The sequence below is a fragment of the Lactuca serriola genome, chromosome 1 (genome assembly GCF_051521515.1).
Source record: "Lactuca serriola cultivar US96UC23 chromosome 1, Lser_US96UC23_V15, whole genome shotgun sequence".
In the NCBI taxonomy this organism is placed as follows: Eukaryota; Viridiplantae; Streptophyta; class Magnoliopsida; order Asterales; family Asteraceae; genus Lactuca; species Lactuca serriola.
In genome coordinates, this window is record NC_136408.1 from 120,375,201 (window position 1) to 120,396,002 (window position 20,802).

General features: G+C 35.5%; 1 protein-coding gene and 1 long non-coding RNA gene across 2 annotated transcripts; both read left to right on the forward strand.

Annotated features, from left to right (window-relative positions):
- The first annotated feature begins 13,433 nt into the window (after nt 1–13,433).
- On the forward strand, nt 13,434–15,043 carry LOC145070727 (uncharacterized). Its single transcript, XR_013690058.1, has 3 exons — nt 13,434–13,681; nt 13,898–13,997; nt 15,003–15,043. It is a non-coding gene; the product is annotated as an uncharacterized LOC145070727 (long non-coding RNA).
- A 2-nt stretch (nt 15,044–15,045) lies between these two features.
- LOC145070719 (protein SOSEKI 1-like) lies at nt 15,046–18,099 on the forward strand. The gene is made up of 6 exons (XM_079017676.1): nt 15,046–15,184; nt 15,406–15,475; nt 16,394–16,512; nt 16,734–17,057; nt 17,127–17,427; nt 17,803–18,099. Exons 1-6 carry the CDS (start codon nt 15,142–15,144, stop codon nt 17,960–17,962), a joined length of 1,017 nt encoding a protein of 338 aa, XP_078873802.1. The 5' UTR covers nt 15,046–15,141; the 3' UTR covers nt 17,963–18,099.
- The last annotated feature ends 2,703 nt before the right edge of the window (nt 18,100–20,802 follow it).

A 20,802-nucleotide genomic window follows, 5' to 3' on the forward strand; every position in this document is an offset into this window, starting at 1 on the left:
ACTTGTGGGTTAAGGAGAATAATTGGAGGAGGAGGAGGAAGTGAAGCATGATCTCTTGTTCCTCGATCGAATCGTGGAATATCATCTTCATGCGGAATGCTTGTTCCACGGGATTTGGGAAGACCATAGTTGTCGCACTTTGACATCTACAAAACGGGAGAAAACGAATTCAAGTTAGTTGATTGATTGAGTCCTTAGTAAATCACCCAAATGAGATACTAAGGCTAGGACCCAACACAATACGCTACAACCTAGAAAAGGGATGTCGTAATCTAGTTGCAGAATATTTGAAGGTAAGTGAATGACGATTCACTAATTTCCACCATGAAAAATGAAAAAGAAATTTAAGTTTTAAATCTATGAAAACTCCTAGATCCTTTGAGATTCATTGAACATTTCAATGGCATGCTTAAATCTCGATATGCCCCTCTAGTTTGTGACTGGGATGCCGAGGATCACAAAGCGGGTGTGAATAACCATGCAAACTTACATGGTGCCCTCACATGTTACAGTCACCTATTCGATGTGCCGGTAAACCACACACGCTCCACCGAACTATGACAAACATTGAGTCACCCTTTGCCACCTTTGCTCAGAACCATTTAGTGTGCCGGTAAACCACACACGCTCCACTAACGTCTTTGTTAGGGTACAAAGTGTAATTTCATGGAATTGCATCAATTCACTTTTGCCTAAGTAACTAAGATTGGAAATTTGTAAAACATTCAGTTACCTTTTGTACTTCATTATACTTATAATGGAAGGTTTTGTCCTATCCTACCCGTTTGGCTAACGACCCTCCACTAGTCAAGAGTGCGGTGGGTAAGAGTGGATACCTATTCAATCGCCATTTTATAGGCAATTTCCTTAAACACCCCTTATAGACCAGCTTCGTTAATGAGGACTACTAAAGGTAAGACTGACTTTACTCATATATATATATATATATATATATATATATATATATATATATATATATATATATAATGTTAGACTTTTAATGTTATATATAGTATAGGGTGTATTTTACACCTTTTAAAATACTAGGTGGTCAAATTTAACAATTATACTTTTAATTCAATTAAATTGTGAACTAAAACTTTTTATGGATTTATTAAACCTCTTTTAATTATACACCTTAATTAATTAATAAAACCATAAGGGTGTGATTTGAACTTTTCAAAACAATACTAGGGTTTTAGAATTTAACATTCCTAAATTAAACCTTTAATCAACTTTTAAATTCCAAAACTTGAGGGCAAGTTTTGAAACATTTCTAAACATTTAGGTTTAGAATTTAAATATACATCAAAATTAAACTTTTAATCAAATTTAAATTCCAAAACTTGAGGGCAAGTTTTGAAACCTTTTCAAAACATTAGGGTTTCAACTATTTAAATTTCAAAACTAAACTTTTGAGTTCAAATTTAAACTATAAAACCTAAAGGGGAAAAATGAAACTTTTCATAATACTCGGATCAAATAACAAATAATATAAATTAAGCAATTAATTTCATCATTATCTATATTTGACCTAATTTCAATTTCTTGCAAAATAAGTTACCCAATTAATACAAATAATCCAATCTTTATCATATAAGGAAGTTATTGTCTAATCAATTGGTAATTATCTTTTGTTTAATCAAAGATATACTCATAAATATGATTAAAATCGGATTTTAATGACCTAAAACAGATAAGGCAATTATCCATGAGAAAAACAGCAAGAAATCCCGAAACCCCCTCTTTCTGATGCTCGAACTCGCCGAGTACCCATATGGACTCGCCAAGTTCATCAGGCAGTTTCACAAAAATCGATTTTTTTAACTTGAACAAACATACAAGGCATTAATACAATAGAAACCAATCAAGGCTCTAATACCACTGATGGGTTTTAATCATAAGAACATCCTATGTGCTCATATAAACCCTATTGCTTGGATCTAGGTTTCTCTATTGTACATGCAATTTATCCAAGACTATAAACCCTAGATCTAGCATATGATAATCAATATAACATATAATTAGGGTTTAGATCATACCTTGATTGTTATGTGGCAATAACAATCTTAAATCCTCCTTGTATTGACTTTAGAAAGCTTAGAGTCACAAATGTCACTCCTCTAATGGTTCACAAACACCAAGAGCAAGAGGATGAATAAGAGAAGAGAAGGAGGTTGCCCAAAAACGTGTGGAAACCCTAGACCATTAGTTCACCACGTTTTTGGAGCATAAGGGTTCTATATATAGTGAGGCTATTAGGGTTATCTAACAAGGAAACCCTAATTTGGATGCTTAAGCCCTAAGCAACCCATGGACTCCTTTCCTTAAAGGCCTTCGACAATTTCTAATGGGTTTCCCCATAGAATTCGTCCAACCTTATAATATAAGGCAATCCATGGCCCAATTACAATTATCTTATAATTACAATTCCAGTCCCTTAAGTTTAATTAATCTCTTTTAGTCACAAACTTAATTCTTATTAATTCTTGACTAATATTAATTAAACAATATGATTTCTCCTTTAATATATTATTCTCATAATATATTAATAAATCATATTTAATCCTTTCTCTCCATAATTCATCCTATCAAGTTGCTTTGGTGAACGCAACCCAAAAGGACCATGCACCATCGGGTCAAATACATACCAAAATAGTTATGGACTTAGACACTAATCCAACACTCATCTCGCACCCTCACCTGATGATATCCAGACCTCAAATCGATCTTGGAGAACCAAGATGCCCCCTGCAACTGATCAAACAAATCGTCGATCCTCGGCAATGGGTAACGGTTCTTGACCGTTAGCTTGTTCAACTCCCGGTAATCAATGCACATCCGGTGTGAACCATCCTTCTTCTTGACAAAGAGCGTAGGCGCTCCCCATGGCGAACTGCTTGGACGAATAAACCCCTTCCCCAGCAGCTCCTGCAGCTGCGAGGATAACTCCTGCATCTCTGGAGGCGCAAGACGATAAGGCGCCTTGGCGATAGGCGCAGCCCCCGGAACCAAATCGATACTGAACTCTACCTGCCTCTCTGGAGGCACACCCGGCAACTCTTCTGGAAATACATCTAGAAACTCACGCACTATCGGGACCTCATCAACTGACCTCGGTCTCTCTAAATCAACCCTCACATCCATCACATATGCTACAAATCCCCTACAGCCCTGCTGTAGACTCTGTCTCGCTCAGGCGGCCGAACAAAATGCAGACCCAGAACGTGTACCCTCGCCATACACCGTAAGAACTCCCCCACTGGGGTCTCGTATGGTCACCAGCTGTCTCTCGCAGTCGATAACCGCTCCCACTTTGCTCAACCAGTCTATGCCCACGATGACACAGACATCCCCCATCGCAATAGGAACCAAATCAATCGGAAACTCGACGCCGAAAATCTCGAGTACACATCCTCGGATCACTTCGGCGGCATACACCATCCTCTCTTCAACTATGGAAACTCTCAGAGGTCGACTCAACGCCTCTTGACTAATAATGATGTGCTGACTAAAAGCCAAAGATACAAAAGACCGACTCGCACCCGAGTCAAATAACACCAAGGCAGGTACAGAATTCACAAGAAAAGTACCTACGCATATCATCAAATAAACACTATATCCCAACATCAAAATAAATTCAAGAAAGGATACATACCAGCCACGACGTCGGGCGCAGCGCGGACCTCCTCCGCAGTCAACTAAAAGGCTTTCCCTCGTGCCTTTGGTACCTCGGCCTTCACTGACTGGCTCTTAGCAGCTCTGATAGCAGCAAGGGCAGATCCCTGAGGTGCTCCCTGGGCTGTCCCTCGCAATTGTGGACACTCTTCCTTGCGGTTTCCGGTCTGGTTGCAGTGAAAGCATACTGCAAACCCTTTGGGGCAATCCTTGGCCATATGCCCCTCCTTGCCACATGTGTAGCAAGACCCCGCTCTACACACCCCATTGTGGCTCTTTCCACACTTGCCACAAGTGCGGCCCTTCTGACTCCCAGATCTCGAATCAGCGGGCTTAGCCTGCTTGGCTGCCGGCTGAGACTGTGTCGGTCGCCGATCCCTCCCCTGAGACTCAGCCTCCTCCCTAGCCTGAGTCTCCATCTCTATCTCCCTCTTCCAGGCATTTTCCTGAAACTCAGCAAATGTCCGGTACGTTGAGTTCGCCACGAACTCCCGCATATCCCTCCTCAAAATGCTCAGATATCGGCTCATACCTGCCTGCTCGGAGGACACGTGCTCTGGGTAGAACATCGCCCGCTCATGGAACATCCTTGTAATCACTGTGACAGACTCAGTACCCTGCTTGAGGGTCAAAAACTCCTGGGCCAGATGCTCCCTCTCCACCTGGGGAACGTACTCGTCTCGAAACATAGCAGTGAACCTCTCCCAGGTCATTGCAGCAAGCTCAGCAGGCATATAGTGCGCTGTCACAAACTTCCAGCACTCCTTCACTCCCAAGCGAAGCTGGTTCAGCGCGAACCGGACTCTCAAATGCTCAGGAGATGAGAAAGTAAAGAAACACCCCTCAATGTATGAAATCCACCTCATCGCTGCAATCGGGTCCTGGGTCCCATCAAACTCTGGTGGTTTTGTGTTGCTGAACTCCCGGAACAGCAACGCATCACCACCCTGTGGTCTAGCCGCAGCTACAGCTGTAGTGGCCGCAGCAACAACAGCTTCAGAAAGAGCAACGTATCTCTCGTCAAATGTCTCTATCAGGGTGGTCTTGATAGACCCGAACATCTCTGGAATCTCAGCGCGGATGGCAGCAGCCACCTCATCATGAATCATCTGGCGGAGCTCCTCGTCGCTCACACCCCCTCCACTAGTCCCTGGTCTGTGGTGCGTTCCCACCATGATACCTCTCTGAAATACAACATAAGATATCAAGGACTCGCTCGAGCGTGCACACACTCGATACCCCTAATCCTACTTAGTTTCTGGTACCCTAAGGATTCTTACTTGGGTTGCGCACTGACCCGGTGCCTTCGGTAGTACGGGCCCAATACTATCGACCACACCAACTCGACACTCATTCCAAGTACTCCTCCTAGAGTCCCAAATTTCCAAGCACTCTACTCTCTTAAATCATGTGCTACTCACAAGCAGATATCTCATAAGCACCTCGCTGCTATCTAAACACTCTCAAACATTTCTAGCAGCAAAAGCCCCTAGACTAAGGCATCATATATTAGGCCACTCTAGTATTAATAAAAATACCTAGTCTACTCTAGCATGCATATCATAATTCATCATATGGCATAATATAACATATCTGATAGCACTTATTGTAAGGGTATTTTGGGAAATCACCGTTCAGGCGCTAGCTGATCGTACACACGGCTCGGCTCTGTTTGTCTCAAAACTCTTTTTACACTTTTCAAAAAATTTACTTTATTATCAAAATTTTCCTCAAAACCTCAGTTTGAGTTCAGATACACCCGAAGATGTATCCAAATCCCTCAAACCAAGTCTCTGATACCAACTTGTAACACCGTAAAAATTTAAAGAATTTTTCGCATTTTAAAAATCATATAATTTCATTCACATCCGTGTTTTAAAACATTGTATCATCATTATCTTAATACAAAACCCCAAGATCAAAATATATAAACCCTAGTGTGCGTGTGTACGAGTCATGCCAGCGCCTTCCCACGACCATCGCTGGTACCTGAAACACCACACGTAACACTGTAAGCATATTTGCTTAGTGAGTTCCCTAAAATACCACATAAACACATATCTGCCACTCAAGGCTGTAACTCTGTTGACCCTTTGGTCGAATATCTCCGTGAGACCCTCTTGGCCCTATACTCTGTGGACCCACTAGTCCTAACTTTGTAAACTCTGAATCATGCATATCACATTTCACAATAAATCACAACACATAATAACATGCAAATACCCTAGCATATAACTCTAAAATACTCTGTCACATAATTATGTTACCACACTTGGTATATTATAGTGAGAAGACTCACCTCAGATGTCTCGGTAAATCTCTGACTCGGTAGAAATATGACCTAGCCTCCGCCTAATCACATAAAGTAAATATTCTCATAAATATAACTCTTGGGACTAGACTAAACCCTCTCTAGGCACCCTCATCATGCAAAAGACCATTTTACCCCTCTTCTAGCTCAAAGGCCACATTGTTGACCAAACCCTAAAAGTCAACAAAAGTCAATGGCCAAACTTTAACCCGACTCGTCGAATGCCCTTGGGCGACTCGGCGAGTCTACACGTGTCCACTAACTCTTTAGTCCCGCTTGGCACGTCGAGTTCCTCCCCTTACTCGACGAGTCACACCTGGCATGAATCGCGGGCTACCCCGACTCAACTCGCCGAGTCTCAAAAACAACTCGGCGAGTTCCGCCTTGAACTCCAGTCCCCTAACCCCCTTCTGACTCACTGAGTTATTTCCCCAACTCGGCAAGTCTACTCACTGAGTGATTTACAGGAAACCCTCACCCTACTCGCCGAGTCTGATCTTTGGACTCGGCGAGTTCATGCCGTGCACAAACTCCATAGACCTCATGAGGTCAGATATGTTCCTTTAATCCATAGATCTAACCTTCCCAAGCATGCTAACCACGTAAAGTTCAAACCTTGACACACATATAACATCTAGATGGTCTCACTTGGTGATTTAGCCCCAAAAATAACATCCTAAGTTCATGGCTCCCAAAATAACTCATAAAGCTCCAAGGTTTAACGTCTCTGGACCTCTTTGAGTCCAGATCCAAAGCATAAACTCGATAGGGGACCAATTGCTCTACATATCCATCCTCTAAAGGGGGTTAGAAAACCCTAACTCTAAGAATTAACACCAATCTGAAGAAGGTCTGAATAGATACCTCAAGATGAAGTCTAGGAACTCTGAAGTCACCTGAATCGCACCTCCTTCAGCCTCATCTTGCCTTGGTCACCTCCTTCTTGCAATTACACCAACAAAATGATCAAGAATGGCCTCTCCTTCCTCACAAACGCTCTAGATCTCTTAGGGTTTCTCTTTGGGGTTTGGTAGCCGTAAATGACGGCCCTAAGGGCCTTTAAATAGGTCCCAAACCCAGGAAATTAGGATTTCATTAAATAGCATGGACTCGCCGAGTCCACTCATGAACTCATCGAGTCCAGCTGTGAACCCGGATACGAATCCGCGACCATACTCGGCGAGTCTAATCACCAACTCGCCGAGTCCCCTCCCAACCTCCAAAAATAAAGGAATAAATAATATAGCTGGGAATCCGGGTGTTACACAAAATATTCCAACTTGATAAATGTGTGACTCTAAAAGATCATATATTATTAGAAATGTCACTTCATAATGATTCTTGGGCATATAGATGCAACAGACGTTAACTTGTGGTAGATTGCCATGAACTTTCACTAGGGTTGCCAACTCTCTGATAAATCCTTATTGATGGTTTATGAGCAAGAAAGTGTAGCTTCAATCACCTCGCTCATCCTCATACACTGGCACTTTCAGTGACATATTATTAGACAGAAAAGGATACTAGTTTTATAGGTGAAGATTGGGGAAAGTAATTTAGATAAGTGAGGTGTGATAGTTTTAAGAGGGGTGTAGATTTATTTTCATCCATGTATATTTTACCCTACCTCCTTTTCATAAAATGAATTTTTAAGACCCTCAACTCCATTATATTAAAATGGTTCTGAATTTTTGTGAGGGGGAATAAAACAACGTAATCGTAATCACTAGGTCCAACTGAATTAGACGTACGAAGGGTTATTGGATCTCAAGAATTCTTATGGTTCCTTTGCTTTTTAGCTCTTAGATGAGACACAAATTTATAAGAAAGGTTTTTAACAAATGAAGCTTTCAAGAGAACAAATTAGTCCAAATTTGTGAGAATATGTAAAGTTAATCGAGATTTCTTAGTTTGTTGAGGCTTCCCAAAGAAGAAGAAAATCAAGTTGTGTAGTTTTTAGGGAACAAATCCTTTGAAGAAAACGGATCCATAAGATCTTTAGGCAGGTGAATCTTATGTTAGAAATTTTGGGGGTAAAAGCACTTGAAAATTCTTATAATTGTGTAACCATTTTCAAATTGAATTATTTAGGTGGTGCTCCCTAAACTTCAATTGGATAAGACTCAGAATATAAGAGAACAAGAACAAAGAATGAGAAGTTATGATTGTTGTGAGTACTAGAAATTGAAGGCCAAAATTGGTTATAAACCACATTTGTCTGAAAACTATCTCAAATCAGCTCCATCCCAGCCTGGAGCTCTGCCCCCTTGAACCCCGCTCCCAAAGTAGTTGTCGTCGGACCCTCGTTCGTTCAGAGGCTTGGCCCCCAAATAGTGTACTTTGAATCTTAAATAAACTTAAACGAATGTGCACTCTGCACCTTCCTTACTTGCTTAATATTCATCAAGATTTATTTTTGGTCAACAAGCCTATAGATTAAACTTGAATATAATTAGTGAAAATTTTCAGCAACAACTTCTAAAGAGTAGATATGTACAACAATATGAAGAGATGAAATTTGAAGAATGGATCTCTAGAGATTTTGAAGAGCTCGAGCTTTTAAGGAACATATCTTTAAAGACTCTCGTAAATGTAAAGCTTGGACCTCAGGCAACAATGGATGTTTTTCTTAAGATCCCACGAATAACTCCAAATGATATGATATCATCTTAGGCTGTTAGGACTTGCAGACGGATCTGGATCAGAGATTTGGAGTATGTGACGCTAACGAGTTCTAGATGATATTCCTAGATGTTATCATATTACAAAGTCAATAGAACCACCCTAGGGATTGTGTCGCGGTAGAAGGCTTCGATGTTTAATTTAGATCGTTATATGAGAGTGGCATGGTTTCTCGTAGTCAGATAAAACCATCTTTGTATGATGGGGGATTGTATAGGCATGTTGGAGGTTGATGTATTAGGGTCGAAAAATCTATCTCCATGGAGGAGAATATATTCTATTAACAAGGGACAATTAGGTCATGTGACATTAATTTAGTCCTAAAGCCAGCCCAATTCAGGCCCACAAAGCCAGGGGCTAGTCAAGGCTACCCAGGGGCACTAATCAGGGCAGGCAAGTAAGAGTCAGGCAGGACAGACAGGCGAGCGACAAACAAGGCTGCCAAATGAGTGTCTGGCAGGGTAAGCTCGCGAGAGCTGTGTAGGTCATGCCGATAGACCTAACATCATCAATATATATATATATATATATATATATATATATATATATATATATATATATATATATATTGGTTTATAACCCGTGAGAACCATAGTTACATAATTAATTAAACTTTTATAGTAAGAAACTCAAAATTTTTAATCAATTATTTCAAATAAATTATTAATTAAGATATATTTTCTTAGTTTTATAGAATTAGAATCATTGGTTTAAATAAATGCGTGACAATATAATATGTATTAATTTATTTTAATTTTTATTCTAATGTTATTGATTTAATGTAATTAGAGTGAGAATTTAAAATTTGAAATGCTAATCAATAGGTTGACAAGTGGCATGAAATTAATTAAGAATACAAATATGTTGACACATGGCAAAAAGAGAATAAACTTATTCTTTTTACTAATTTATAACACGTGAGAATCACGGTTATAAAATTAATTAAACTTTCATAGTAAAAACTCAAAATTATTAATCAATTATTTCTAAATTATTTTAAATTAATTATTAATTAACAGATTTTTTTACTTATATACAATTGTAATCATTGATTTAAATAAATATATGATTTTATGTCACCTTATAATATATACTAATTTTATTTTATTTTTATTCTAATGTTATTAATTTAATGTAAGTAGAGTGTGAAATTTAAAATGAAGAAATGAAGAAACGAAGAAATCAGTTATTAATTTAATGTAATTAGAATGCGAAATTTAAAATTTAAAATGGAAAATTAATAGGTTGACATATGGCATGATAGGTGACATATAATATTAATAAGGATTTACAATATTGTGGTATTTATGAATAGTAAAATAAACTTATTCATTTATTATAATAAAGAGAAGAGATTAGAATAGAATAGAATAAGAGATATAAAAAAGACTTGGACATTAAGGCTATGTTTGGCGGACTAGCTGAAAAGCTAGATGTTAGCTGAAAAGCTAGCTGATGGCTGAAAAGCTCATTGTTAAATAAAAAGCTAGCTGATAAAAAAAACGTTTGGTAAAACTAGCTGAAAAGCTAGCTGAAATATATAAAATTACATAAAAGGACATGTAAGAATATGTGTTTCTATAATTCATTAAGGGGTGTATTTGGAAAATTTTAAAAAAAACTCCTAAAAAGCTAGTCTAAATAGCTTTTCAAAAAGCTAGTTTATCAGCTACTTTTTGGCTTACCAAACACGTCAACATAAAAAAGCTCAAAAAATAAGCTAGCTGTGGCGCGCCAAACACAGCCTAAGGCTTGAGGGAGTGGCCTCACCACCCCTCCCGCCTTTATACTCGCCAAGAGTGCCAGCTCCACACCAATTAAAATGTTAAAGCACTTGCTAAGAATGTCTTGCCATAAACATGACGAGAAGAGAGAAGAGAGAGAAACTTCAATGGTGGGTTTTTATTGGCTAAAATCTTTTTCTTTTTTCTTTTTTAATATTTTTTTTCCAATATAAAACCAATTAAACTAATACATCACCACTCCCTACCTTTTTCAATTTGGATGCTACAGCTTTTTTAATCCTATGTGGCTTCAAAAAATTTGGCATGGCATCAAAAAATCTGATGTAGCAACATGTTAAGCATGCTACCACTCCCTTCAGCCTAATCATATAATTTTGAATACAGAAAGAAAAATATTTATATGAATTCATTTACATCAATATCGATATAAATCAATGAAAGCTTAGGTTATTATATTCAAAGTAATTATTGTGTTATTGGATGCTTAAATGCGGGTCAATCAATTTTACTTATTTTAAGCAAGTGATTATTACATATTATTGAATTAAATATAATTCAAAAATACCATCTATTCTAACTAGAAGGGTATTTTAGTCAATTAATATATATTTAATAAAGGAAATTTGCTTATTTTAAAGGATCATATATTCTATTAATTTTAAAAATCTGATTTCACAAATTATAAGATTTTTAATTCGGACATTCTGACAGAATATGTTTGAGTATGTTCAAAAATAAAAATATTCTTGAACCATAAAATAAATAAAAATATTCTTGAACATATTTCTTAATCATGAATTTAAAGATTTCTTGTAGAATAAAAAAATTCTCGAACCATTAATTGAAAAACTAAAATAAAAATTACATTAATTCTTATAGAATACATGTCACAATTGCTAAGAATTACATCTATTGTTAAAGAATAAAACTAAAAAACTTTCAAATCGGGAAAAAAAAACATCATAATCTAACAAATACACTAATACATTCTAAAAGAATAATGTTGCTAAGAAACACTTTCAATTTTGTTGTCGGTTCTTCAAGCATGAACTTCTTTAAGCATCAACTTTTTCAAGCATCAACTTCTGTGAAAACAAATCCAATTGTAGTTTAGAATCCAATAACGCATTAGCAAATGATAAATAAAAAACTATATTCGTTTGGAAAAATAGGCAGACTTGTTAATTGCACCAAAACCAATAACCAAAAATTGTAGAACATGTATAATCAATGAAAAATATCCATATTCTATTCAAACAGAATTAGAATTCGTGTTTCCATTCCGATAGAATTTGAATTCGTGATTCCATTCGGATAGAATTGGAATTGTGTAAAATACAAAAACCACTAAGGGATTACTAGAAGATTGATTTAGTACTTAGTAGTAGCAAATAGTTACATAATCGAATTAGTTACTCATGTGTTCTAACAAAAACATAGTATAACAACAAAAATGCCAACAAAAAGTTTTCATAGATTGTAAAGATTAAAAAATACATCACAATATATGTAACACATAATAAGAATTAAAAAATTTGTATGTAGATATTTAGTAAGTAGGATAGTAGTACCCGGATCCGTTTACAGGTGGAGCTCCATAAGGCATCATGGGTGGTTGACCCGGTGCAACATACCCACCATTATTGATTTTAGCCAAACTAACTTGACATTGCATTCCATCTCTCGCATACTGATTCCAAACCATTTGTTCTTGAACAAGCAAGTGTTGTTTCTTTTCAATGTCTACCATTTAGACATAAGCAGGTAGTGGGACACTTAACGAAACAGCAAAAGGGTCACCACCTACGGGTTGAACTGGCCCGTCAGGAGCCGGGAGAGCCAACATCGGTGTGGTGGACGACTTCGCCGGTAAAGCCACACTACTTTCACTACCGCCACTCAAACTGGTGGTACTCACATGTTGCCTCACTATTCCTTGGTCATACATTTCGTTCAACAACAACAGATCAATGGTGGATATTGTGCACACCAACAAGAAATCGAGAAAGAGAAAAAGGGGAAATAGAGAGGGGGGATGTTGGTTTCTTTGTTTTGGGTGTTTCTTGAATTCTTGTTTCCTGATACATATTCTTGAATTAGGCTTAAGCTCGACAAAGCAAGATGATGAAGCTGAGAAATCATCTGGTTCGAGGAAAAGGAAAACCCAGTACAGAAGAATCCGTCAACGACCTTGGGGTATTGATTTGCCTCACTATTCCTTGTTCATACATTTTGTTCAAAAACCTTAGAGAGAAAAATAGGAAAAAACGATACTGGCTTCAATTTAGGGTTTTAAATCTTGATGCCGATTGAATATTATAAATATATTTGTGCTTCTTGCGATTTACTAGGGATACAGCTAAGAAGAGTCAACGGTTACCATAATTATAGGATATTATTTGTGGAAACTAGTTATCAAATTACCTATTTACTCTTATTTATTTATTTAATTATTTATTTTTATTTTAAATTTTGATTGGCCCACATTTATGCATACAATAACATAATAATTAATTTAAACAAATAAACCTAACTCAATCAATAAAACTACATACTTTAAACAAATGAACCTAGCTCAATCAATAAAACTACATATTAATTCCTGTCTCTGACCGGTGTCCAGCGGATGATATGTAGAATTCCATGCTGGATGTCATGCTAATGCTCCACCATTGACCACCATTGATGGTACGGTTTTTTTATTTTTATATTGTATTTTAATTTAATTGTTTACCCATATTAATTCAATGAAGATATTATGTCATCTACATTACTTTAAGAAAAATTTAAGCAACTAGAGTTTATATAATTTTAAATTTGACAAATAGAAATGAATTCATATTTTTTAACCTCAAAATCTTGGCACAGATGTTGTCAGCTGCTTAAAACTTGTCAATATAATAGTTACGGATTATTAAAGATCCAACAATAAAAAAATATATAAATTACATAGTAAATAAATATGACTCATGGGTTACATTTTCTTTTTTTGGTTATCAATTGCCTTCAAAACGAAACCCAACTTATAAACAATCATCTGGGCTGAAACGGCACGCAGACTTTTCTACAAACTGCGTGGATATCACCATCTTGCAGATAACCTTCTTTTGTCTTGATCAAACCCCACAACTAACTCTTCGTTTTTATCTGTGCATATATATAAGCATACTTAATTAAGCTTCTTCGAAACATAAATTTTCCGTCAAATATTAGAATTGATCGTGTAATAGTGATTGTGATCGTTTAGAGGCTGGGGATTGAGAAGGTAAGACTTTTTCGTCCATTCGTTCAAATATCATTGGTATATTTCCTTCTTCCTTTGTTTCATTCTTGATGAATGTTTAATGTTTGATGTGTAGGTATTTGTATTTACTTTCAATTATTGAACTTGGATCATAAGTAAAATTAATAAGTTTAATTTTGAAATAACCCCTGTGAATATATTTTTGTTGGATTGAAAATTAGTTGTCACCATATGCAGGAAGAAAAAATTAAAGAAACAAAAAGAGAAGGTTGATCTGGTAACCAGTGAAGCTGATCATGGAAGAACTGGCCTTTGCAAATGAACGTAGCTTCAAAAGGTCAAATATGATTTATTTACTTTTCATTTTTCATTTTTTTTTGGAGAAGCCACCACGTTAAAACATCAAATTCATTTTGAATTGTTTCATATCATGCGATCAACACTGTATTAACTTATTTTTTTTCTTTTTTTTTAACTAGAGTTAAAAACTGTATACCATTGGCTTTCTACAAACGGAATTGAATAGGGCTTTAAATCTATAATCTTTAAGGTATCAGCAATAATTAATGAAATCAAATATTAACCAAATGAATGGTGGATGATTTTTTAATTTTTTATAACTGTATCAACTATCAAGTCTGTTGCGAAAAGATTGAAAACTTCAAAGAAAGGTTAATTATAAATATTTTTGGGGTTAATTATAAACGTAATTGGAGTAAAAGTGTATAAAAAATTACAGAAAATGGAAAAATAGTAGATACCGAAGAAAGTTGCGGGCTTTTTTTTTAAATGGGAAGTGACTCGTATAATGTAATTTTTTGTTATATACAACAATTTATATATTATATAATTGTACAATACAACATTTTAAAATATTAATTATTGCGTTGTGTTCCGAATATCTTATACTCATACTACTAATTAATTAAAGAATATTTTGAGAAATATTAAACTCTCTAGAATGCTTTTGATTCGTATAGAGGCCATTTGAGGTGCCGCTAATTTAGATCAAACTTTCTTGTATGACGTATTAAACATGGGGCAATGATTATTATTTATAAAACGGATAACGATTATTGGGCAATAAGGTTGGTGCGTTCTTTGTCTTGTCACATGTGTCTTTTAGTGTGAAAAAAATTTATCTCGTATGAAGAGAAGATCCTTCTTAAATCTATGTTTGCCTACCTAAGACTTCAAAATTCTGTCTTTTTTTGGCCGGCAAACGACATTATCCTTTCCATATTATACGTCTTCTAGCTTTTCTTGTTATTTTTATTAACTTTTTTCTAATAGGGAAGTGTGGCTTCTTGTTGTTGTCTTGCCTTGGCCCTCCCCATTGCAGAAAATTGATGGTGGCACAACTCACCGGTGGTGGTGGTGGTGGTGGTGGTGGTGGTGGTGGTGGTGGTGGTGGTCAAGTAAGAAGAGTTCATATTGTATATTATCTTAGCCGTAATGGTGGTATCGAGCAACCCCATCTCATGCGCATCCATCAAGTCTCATATCATGGAGTTTACTTAAGAGGTCAGTAATTCATAAACAAAACATTGTATTTTAAGATGCATCGACTGCATAATGCGTAATATAATACTACGTTGTGTAAATTTGCACTTTCTTCCAATTTATTACTCAAAATTCTTTAAGGCTTGCTATTACAAAAGAATATATAAAAATCGATGATGGAATATTCGTAATGTCTTACCTTATAATTTAATGATTTTTGAAAAGTTACTATAATTTTGTAGATGTTAAAAGCTGGTTATCAGAACTCAGAGGAGAAGACATGCCAGAGCGTTTTGCTTGGTCATACAAGAGGTTCGTTTTTATTTCTATACAAAGTAGTGAATTATTTCAAACAAAGAGGCCAAAGCGGACATCGATTTGGTTATTTATTTATTAAGTAACCGTTGTATGTAATAAAACCGTGTGATTAATTAGTACACTGTCATAACGATATGGGTTTTTGTGGAGCTTTTCTTAAGACTTGTATTATGTAAAAGCTCTATTGGCGATTTTTTTTTCTAAAGCAATCTTTTTCAACAAACATGTTAATTAGCAACTTCTAGAGTAAGAGGTTTTTCAAATATAATTTTATTCTATTTATGTAATGTTATTATATTTATTTTTCACATGTAATTGACATGTAGGAGCAATAAAAAAAAGTATGTGCATGTTCTTACTTCTAAAACAAATAATTATATAACTGTTAAATGTTGAGTTTGCTTATCAATAATGGTTTATTTTTTGACGTTTTTTAAGTTGTAATATTTGAAAAACCAAACCAAAAAATAGCTTAAGTTGTCATTTTTGGCCCTTCACAATCTTTTTTAAAAAATTTCAAGTATACCCTTAACTAATTATAAAAAAATATTTTTAAATGTGGTTTTATATCATTTTATATTTTTTCAAACTACCTTATCACCTAGATTTTACCAAATGTCATTTTTTATCAGTTCATTTATTAAGTAAAAACTAACATTTCAGCTAATAAGTATCATGTATCAGTTACTTTAGCTACTAGGTCAAAATAACAAAGCTTGGTTTGTTGTAATAATGTTTTGGATTCTGTTCATTAAAGCTTCCAAAATCACATATATTAATTTGAAGTTATATAAAAATATTAATGCCGTTTAAAAAAAATATATTAATAATTGTTTAAAGAAAAATTAATAATTATAAAACTAAAACAATCATTCATTTATTATTCCATTTGTTTTTATTTAAACAACGCAGAATGTACAAAGGGGGATATGTTTGGCAAGACCTACTGGATGACGATCTCATTACCCCTATTTGTGACAATCAATATGTTCTGAAAGGATCAGAAATCTCCTCAACAACATTAAATAATGGTAAACTTTATCTTACTCTTTTAATAACTTACATAATATTTCCAATCTCAATAATACCATTTGCACTTAACTAAAGAAAAACACACCCTCTTTTGGTTCAAGCAAAAAATAAATATACATGATCCATAGAATGAAAAAAAAAAAAAACATTAGTATTATTGATGAGTTATGAACGAAGCTCCTTCTTTTCTTCTCATTTTCAGCGTCTGATTGATTCACAGATATTAATCCATACAACGAGAAAGAAGTCTTTGACCTGAAAAATTCGCCAACTTTTGAAGTAAACGTCAAATCCCCAAAATACCCATCAACCGAGAAAGAAGATCCTCTAGTTTTCTCAATAGATACGTCCTTTGAAATAGAAGAATCTTCCTTTGTCTCTAACGTCACAACCGAAGACACAACAAAGAATCAAGATACATCTGAAGACCAAGAAATAACACAAAGCCCAAAAGACAAAAATGAGAATAATTCCCTAAACAAGATGTTCTTCAACAAGAATACAGATGACAGCAACAACAGTAATAACGATAAACACAAGAAAGGTGGGAATAAAAGTGTAAACAGTTGTTTGAAAGCTTCAGCATTACCATTCTATTTGTTTGGAAAATCAGGTCGTTTTTCAGGCTCAAGAGCATCACATATGTTGCGAAACTGGATCACTTGTGGGACTGCTAACACGGACGAAAAGGCTGTGGTGGCGATCAACAAAAGGAAAGGTGGTAGGACTTCTACAGTAACTTCGGTTTCTGATCAGAATAACTTCGGGCAAATAAGTAAAGAGCAGAAGTATAAGGGTTACGAGAAAAGTTTTGATGGGATAAATGGATCAAAGAAGAGTAAGAAGGAGGAGTCAAACAACATCAAAACCTCGGGAACTGCTAAACATAAGCCTATTAATGGCCCGAATTGCTCGTAAGTTCATTTAGTTTGTATATTGTGGATTGATTTTTGTGGCCAAATTAAACCCTACCTTTATGTCTTAAAATTAACATGGAATTAATTGTGAAGATATTTTGAGAAACCCTTAAAACCGATTAGAACTTGGTGTTGAATTTCGTAAGTATATAGACCATATGTGTATAAGACTGAAAATTTGTATATATATTTGACTTTAAGTAGTCAAAGTTCTACAAGAAGTGTTTGTATAGTCATTGTTCACCCCACAAGTACCTTTTTAACATAAGAAGTATTTAATCTTCTGAATAGTACCAATTTCCATAACCATGAGACTGCACTAGACTTCTGTACTATGCATGAAAATGAGTACATTTGATGTCATCAATGCAGGCAGTGCGGCAGGCAGTTCAATCCAGAGAAGCTTCACAGCCACATGAAATACTGCAGAGGAATGAAGGCATTGGCCAAGTCTGCCAGCGCAAGACCTAAGCCGAAGATATCATCACCACATCCAGCATCGCACAACACCTTTTACTTGACAAATAACTAAACACTTTGGTCTGTATTTTTGGATTTAGATATTTTTTAGAATTAACTAGACTTATGTAAGATCACTGCATGTGTATAATTTGGACTAAATGTGAACAATAGCAATGGACTTTTATTAATAATTTGTTTATTATAGCATCTCGATCTTATTTACTTTTATTACAACATTCTCCTTTCAATTTTTTTAAGACATATTTTTTTGTTTGGAAATTGATTTATCAAGATAATTATATTTTTTTTTGCTCACAATTGAGTAAGTTTTTTTTTCTGTACAAATCTAGATAACGAACTTGTTGGAAGTGTTCACATATAATCATTATGACCAGTTGTAACAAGTTACAACTTACATGGTATGGATGTGGCAATGATAATTACACATGAGGGTAATGAACTATTGGTTTTGTTCACATCTAGGCAATTTCTATGGTTGTTCACATTCGACCATCCAAATTGTTAAAGCTATTCATATAAAACCATTGTTTTTGAAATCGAGACACTTGGTTCCATCTGACACAAGAACATCATTTGTTTCTTAGGGTGGGGTTTGAACCAAACGATTAAACTTTTGCTTTATGATAATTATCCTAATGGAAGCTTGAGGTCACTCATTCATTATTTTGGGACTAGGAAACGAGGATCATAGTGGGAGACTAGGTACTAGGTTTAATAAGTGGGAGAGTGGGAGCCGACTGTGGTTTCTAGTTTTGGTCTTTCGTAACAAGTCTAACCAGCCTAAAATCACCATGGTATGGTTGTAGATTCGGACCCAATAACACATTCATGGCTTTCACATCTCTATGAGCACACAATCATGACGTAGATACGTGAGAGCATGAGCCATGCCTAGTATAACCTCATACATAGTCTCCTACTTTACTCCTCGTTTCCTAGTCCATGCACCATGGAGAAGTGAGTTGAAGCTTCCATTAGGATAATAATCGTAGAACAGAAATTTAATTGTTTGCTTCGAACCCCGCCCTAAGAAAAAAACGATGTTCTTGTGTCCGATCGAACCAAGTATCTTGATTTCAGAGATAATGGTATTATGTAAACAACTTAAACAAATTAAACAGCTTAACTATGCATTTGGTGCAATAGATATAGGGGTGATGGGGCGTTACGATGTGTTAGTGATTAGGGTTAGGCTAATACTCATTAGGGTTTAGGTTACATCCACAACCCATTTTGTATTTCTATGGACATGAGGTTAAATCCTTATGATGACGAAGCAATATCAAAGCATTCTAAAATATAACATGGCATCAGAGCTCTAGGTTAAAACCCTACTACTGACAACAACTCGTAACCGTCGCCCTCCACCTACGACGACCTTCTCTAATAGTCGTCGGAGATGCCTTCAATATGATCAATATTTTTCCCATTCTTCTTTTTCCTCGTAAATAATAATATAGTTGTGGGATCTAAATTAGAGCTCCTTCCTCGACTTCTTCTACTGCCTCGTAAGTTTCTGCCTTCTCCTCAGATGGCCGCTCTCCTCGACTAGCCTCTTCTTCTTCCATTCTCTTTTTCGATCCATCCTCTTTAGATGTGGTTAATGTATCCTTTTGATGGTACTTTCTCTATCGGCCAACCTTTGATCTGTAGTTACCTCTATTCTTTATATATTAACACTAAAGCCATCGTTCTCGCTAGAATTAGCTCCATTCGCCACAACTCGAGCCCTCTCTTTCTTTCTCTTTGCCTTTCCCGAACTGATCTGGCTCAATGATAGTCGTCAATGTCTACTAAAACAGAACCGCATTTGGCCATTGTTCCTCTCTTCTTCTATGACGGAAGAAGAGCAGCCATTCTTAGCCGTCATCGTCAGAGATCTACCATCATTGATTTTGCTATCTTCATCTATGTTTTTGTGTTTTTCTTTTGCTTATTTTTCTAGTTTAATAGACTCTTCTAGATCAAACTAAAGGAGGGATGTTATTTATTGAGGTTAGGCTAATACCCATTATAGTTTAGGTTCGACCAAGAGCTATGTTTTTTCTTATTTGTATGAGATTAAATCAAGCATTCTATAAAGTGTCATGATGCAATTTACTGGGCAATGCATGTTGCATACTTGCTTTTAGTGAAAATGAATGTTACTTTCTTTTTGCATGATCTTGAACTATTCCCCTTGCAACTCACATAATTTGAACCTAAACATAAATCATGTATTCCGTTACATAATCATAAAAAAATCAATATCAATATATATATATATATATATATATATATATATATATATATATATATATATATATATGGATATATAATTGAGAAAACGTAATAAATTGAATAACTCTTAATACCAAATATCTATTAATCATTAAAACAAGGGTTTGACAAATAACAAATAATTATAAAGAGTTTAATCCCAGATCCTGAAAAGAACATATAGGTGATCAAAAAGTTGACTAATTATAGATAGAAAAGTAAACAAACTGATAAAATAATAAATTGTTTTTGTTGATCTTCAGTTTTTTGCATCTATATCAGCGATAGACTGATATAGCCTTTTAGACTCTCAAAACGGCTTTTCCAGGTCGTTTTCAACCCTTTATGGTTTCTGGAAATTCCCTACCGATTAATTATCATCTTTGGATGAAATTAGGTTTCTATATGTAGTTTTCTAAGACTGGCTTATTTCGTGGCAAGATTTAATAAATCCGAAAAATATCTTCGGTATCTCCATAAACTTCATAATCTTTTCAATGCTTAACTCCAGCTTTATTGGTCTAACTTCAAGGTTGATTTTTGAACAAGATAAAAGTTGGATTATTAAAAAGGCCCTCACACATGAGTTATAGGAAATTTTGTCTATTTTCCATAACATATTTAGTCTCG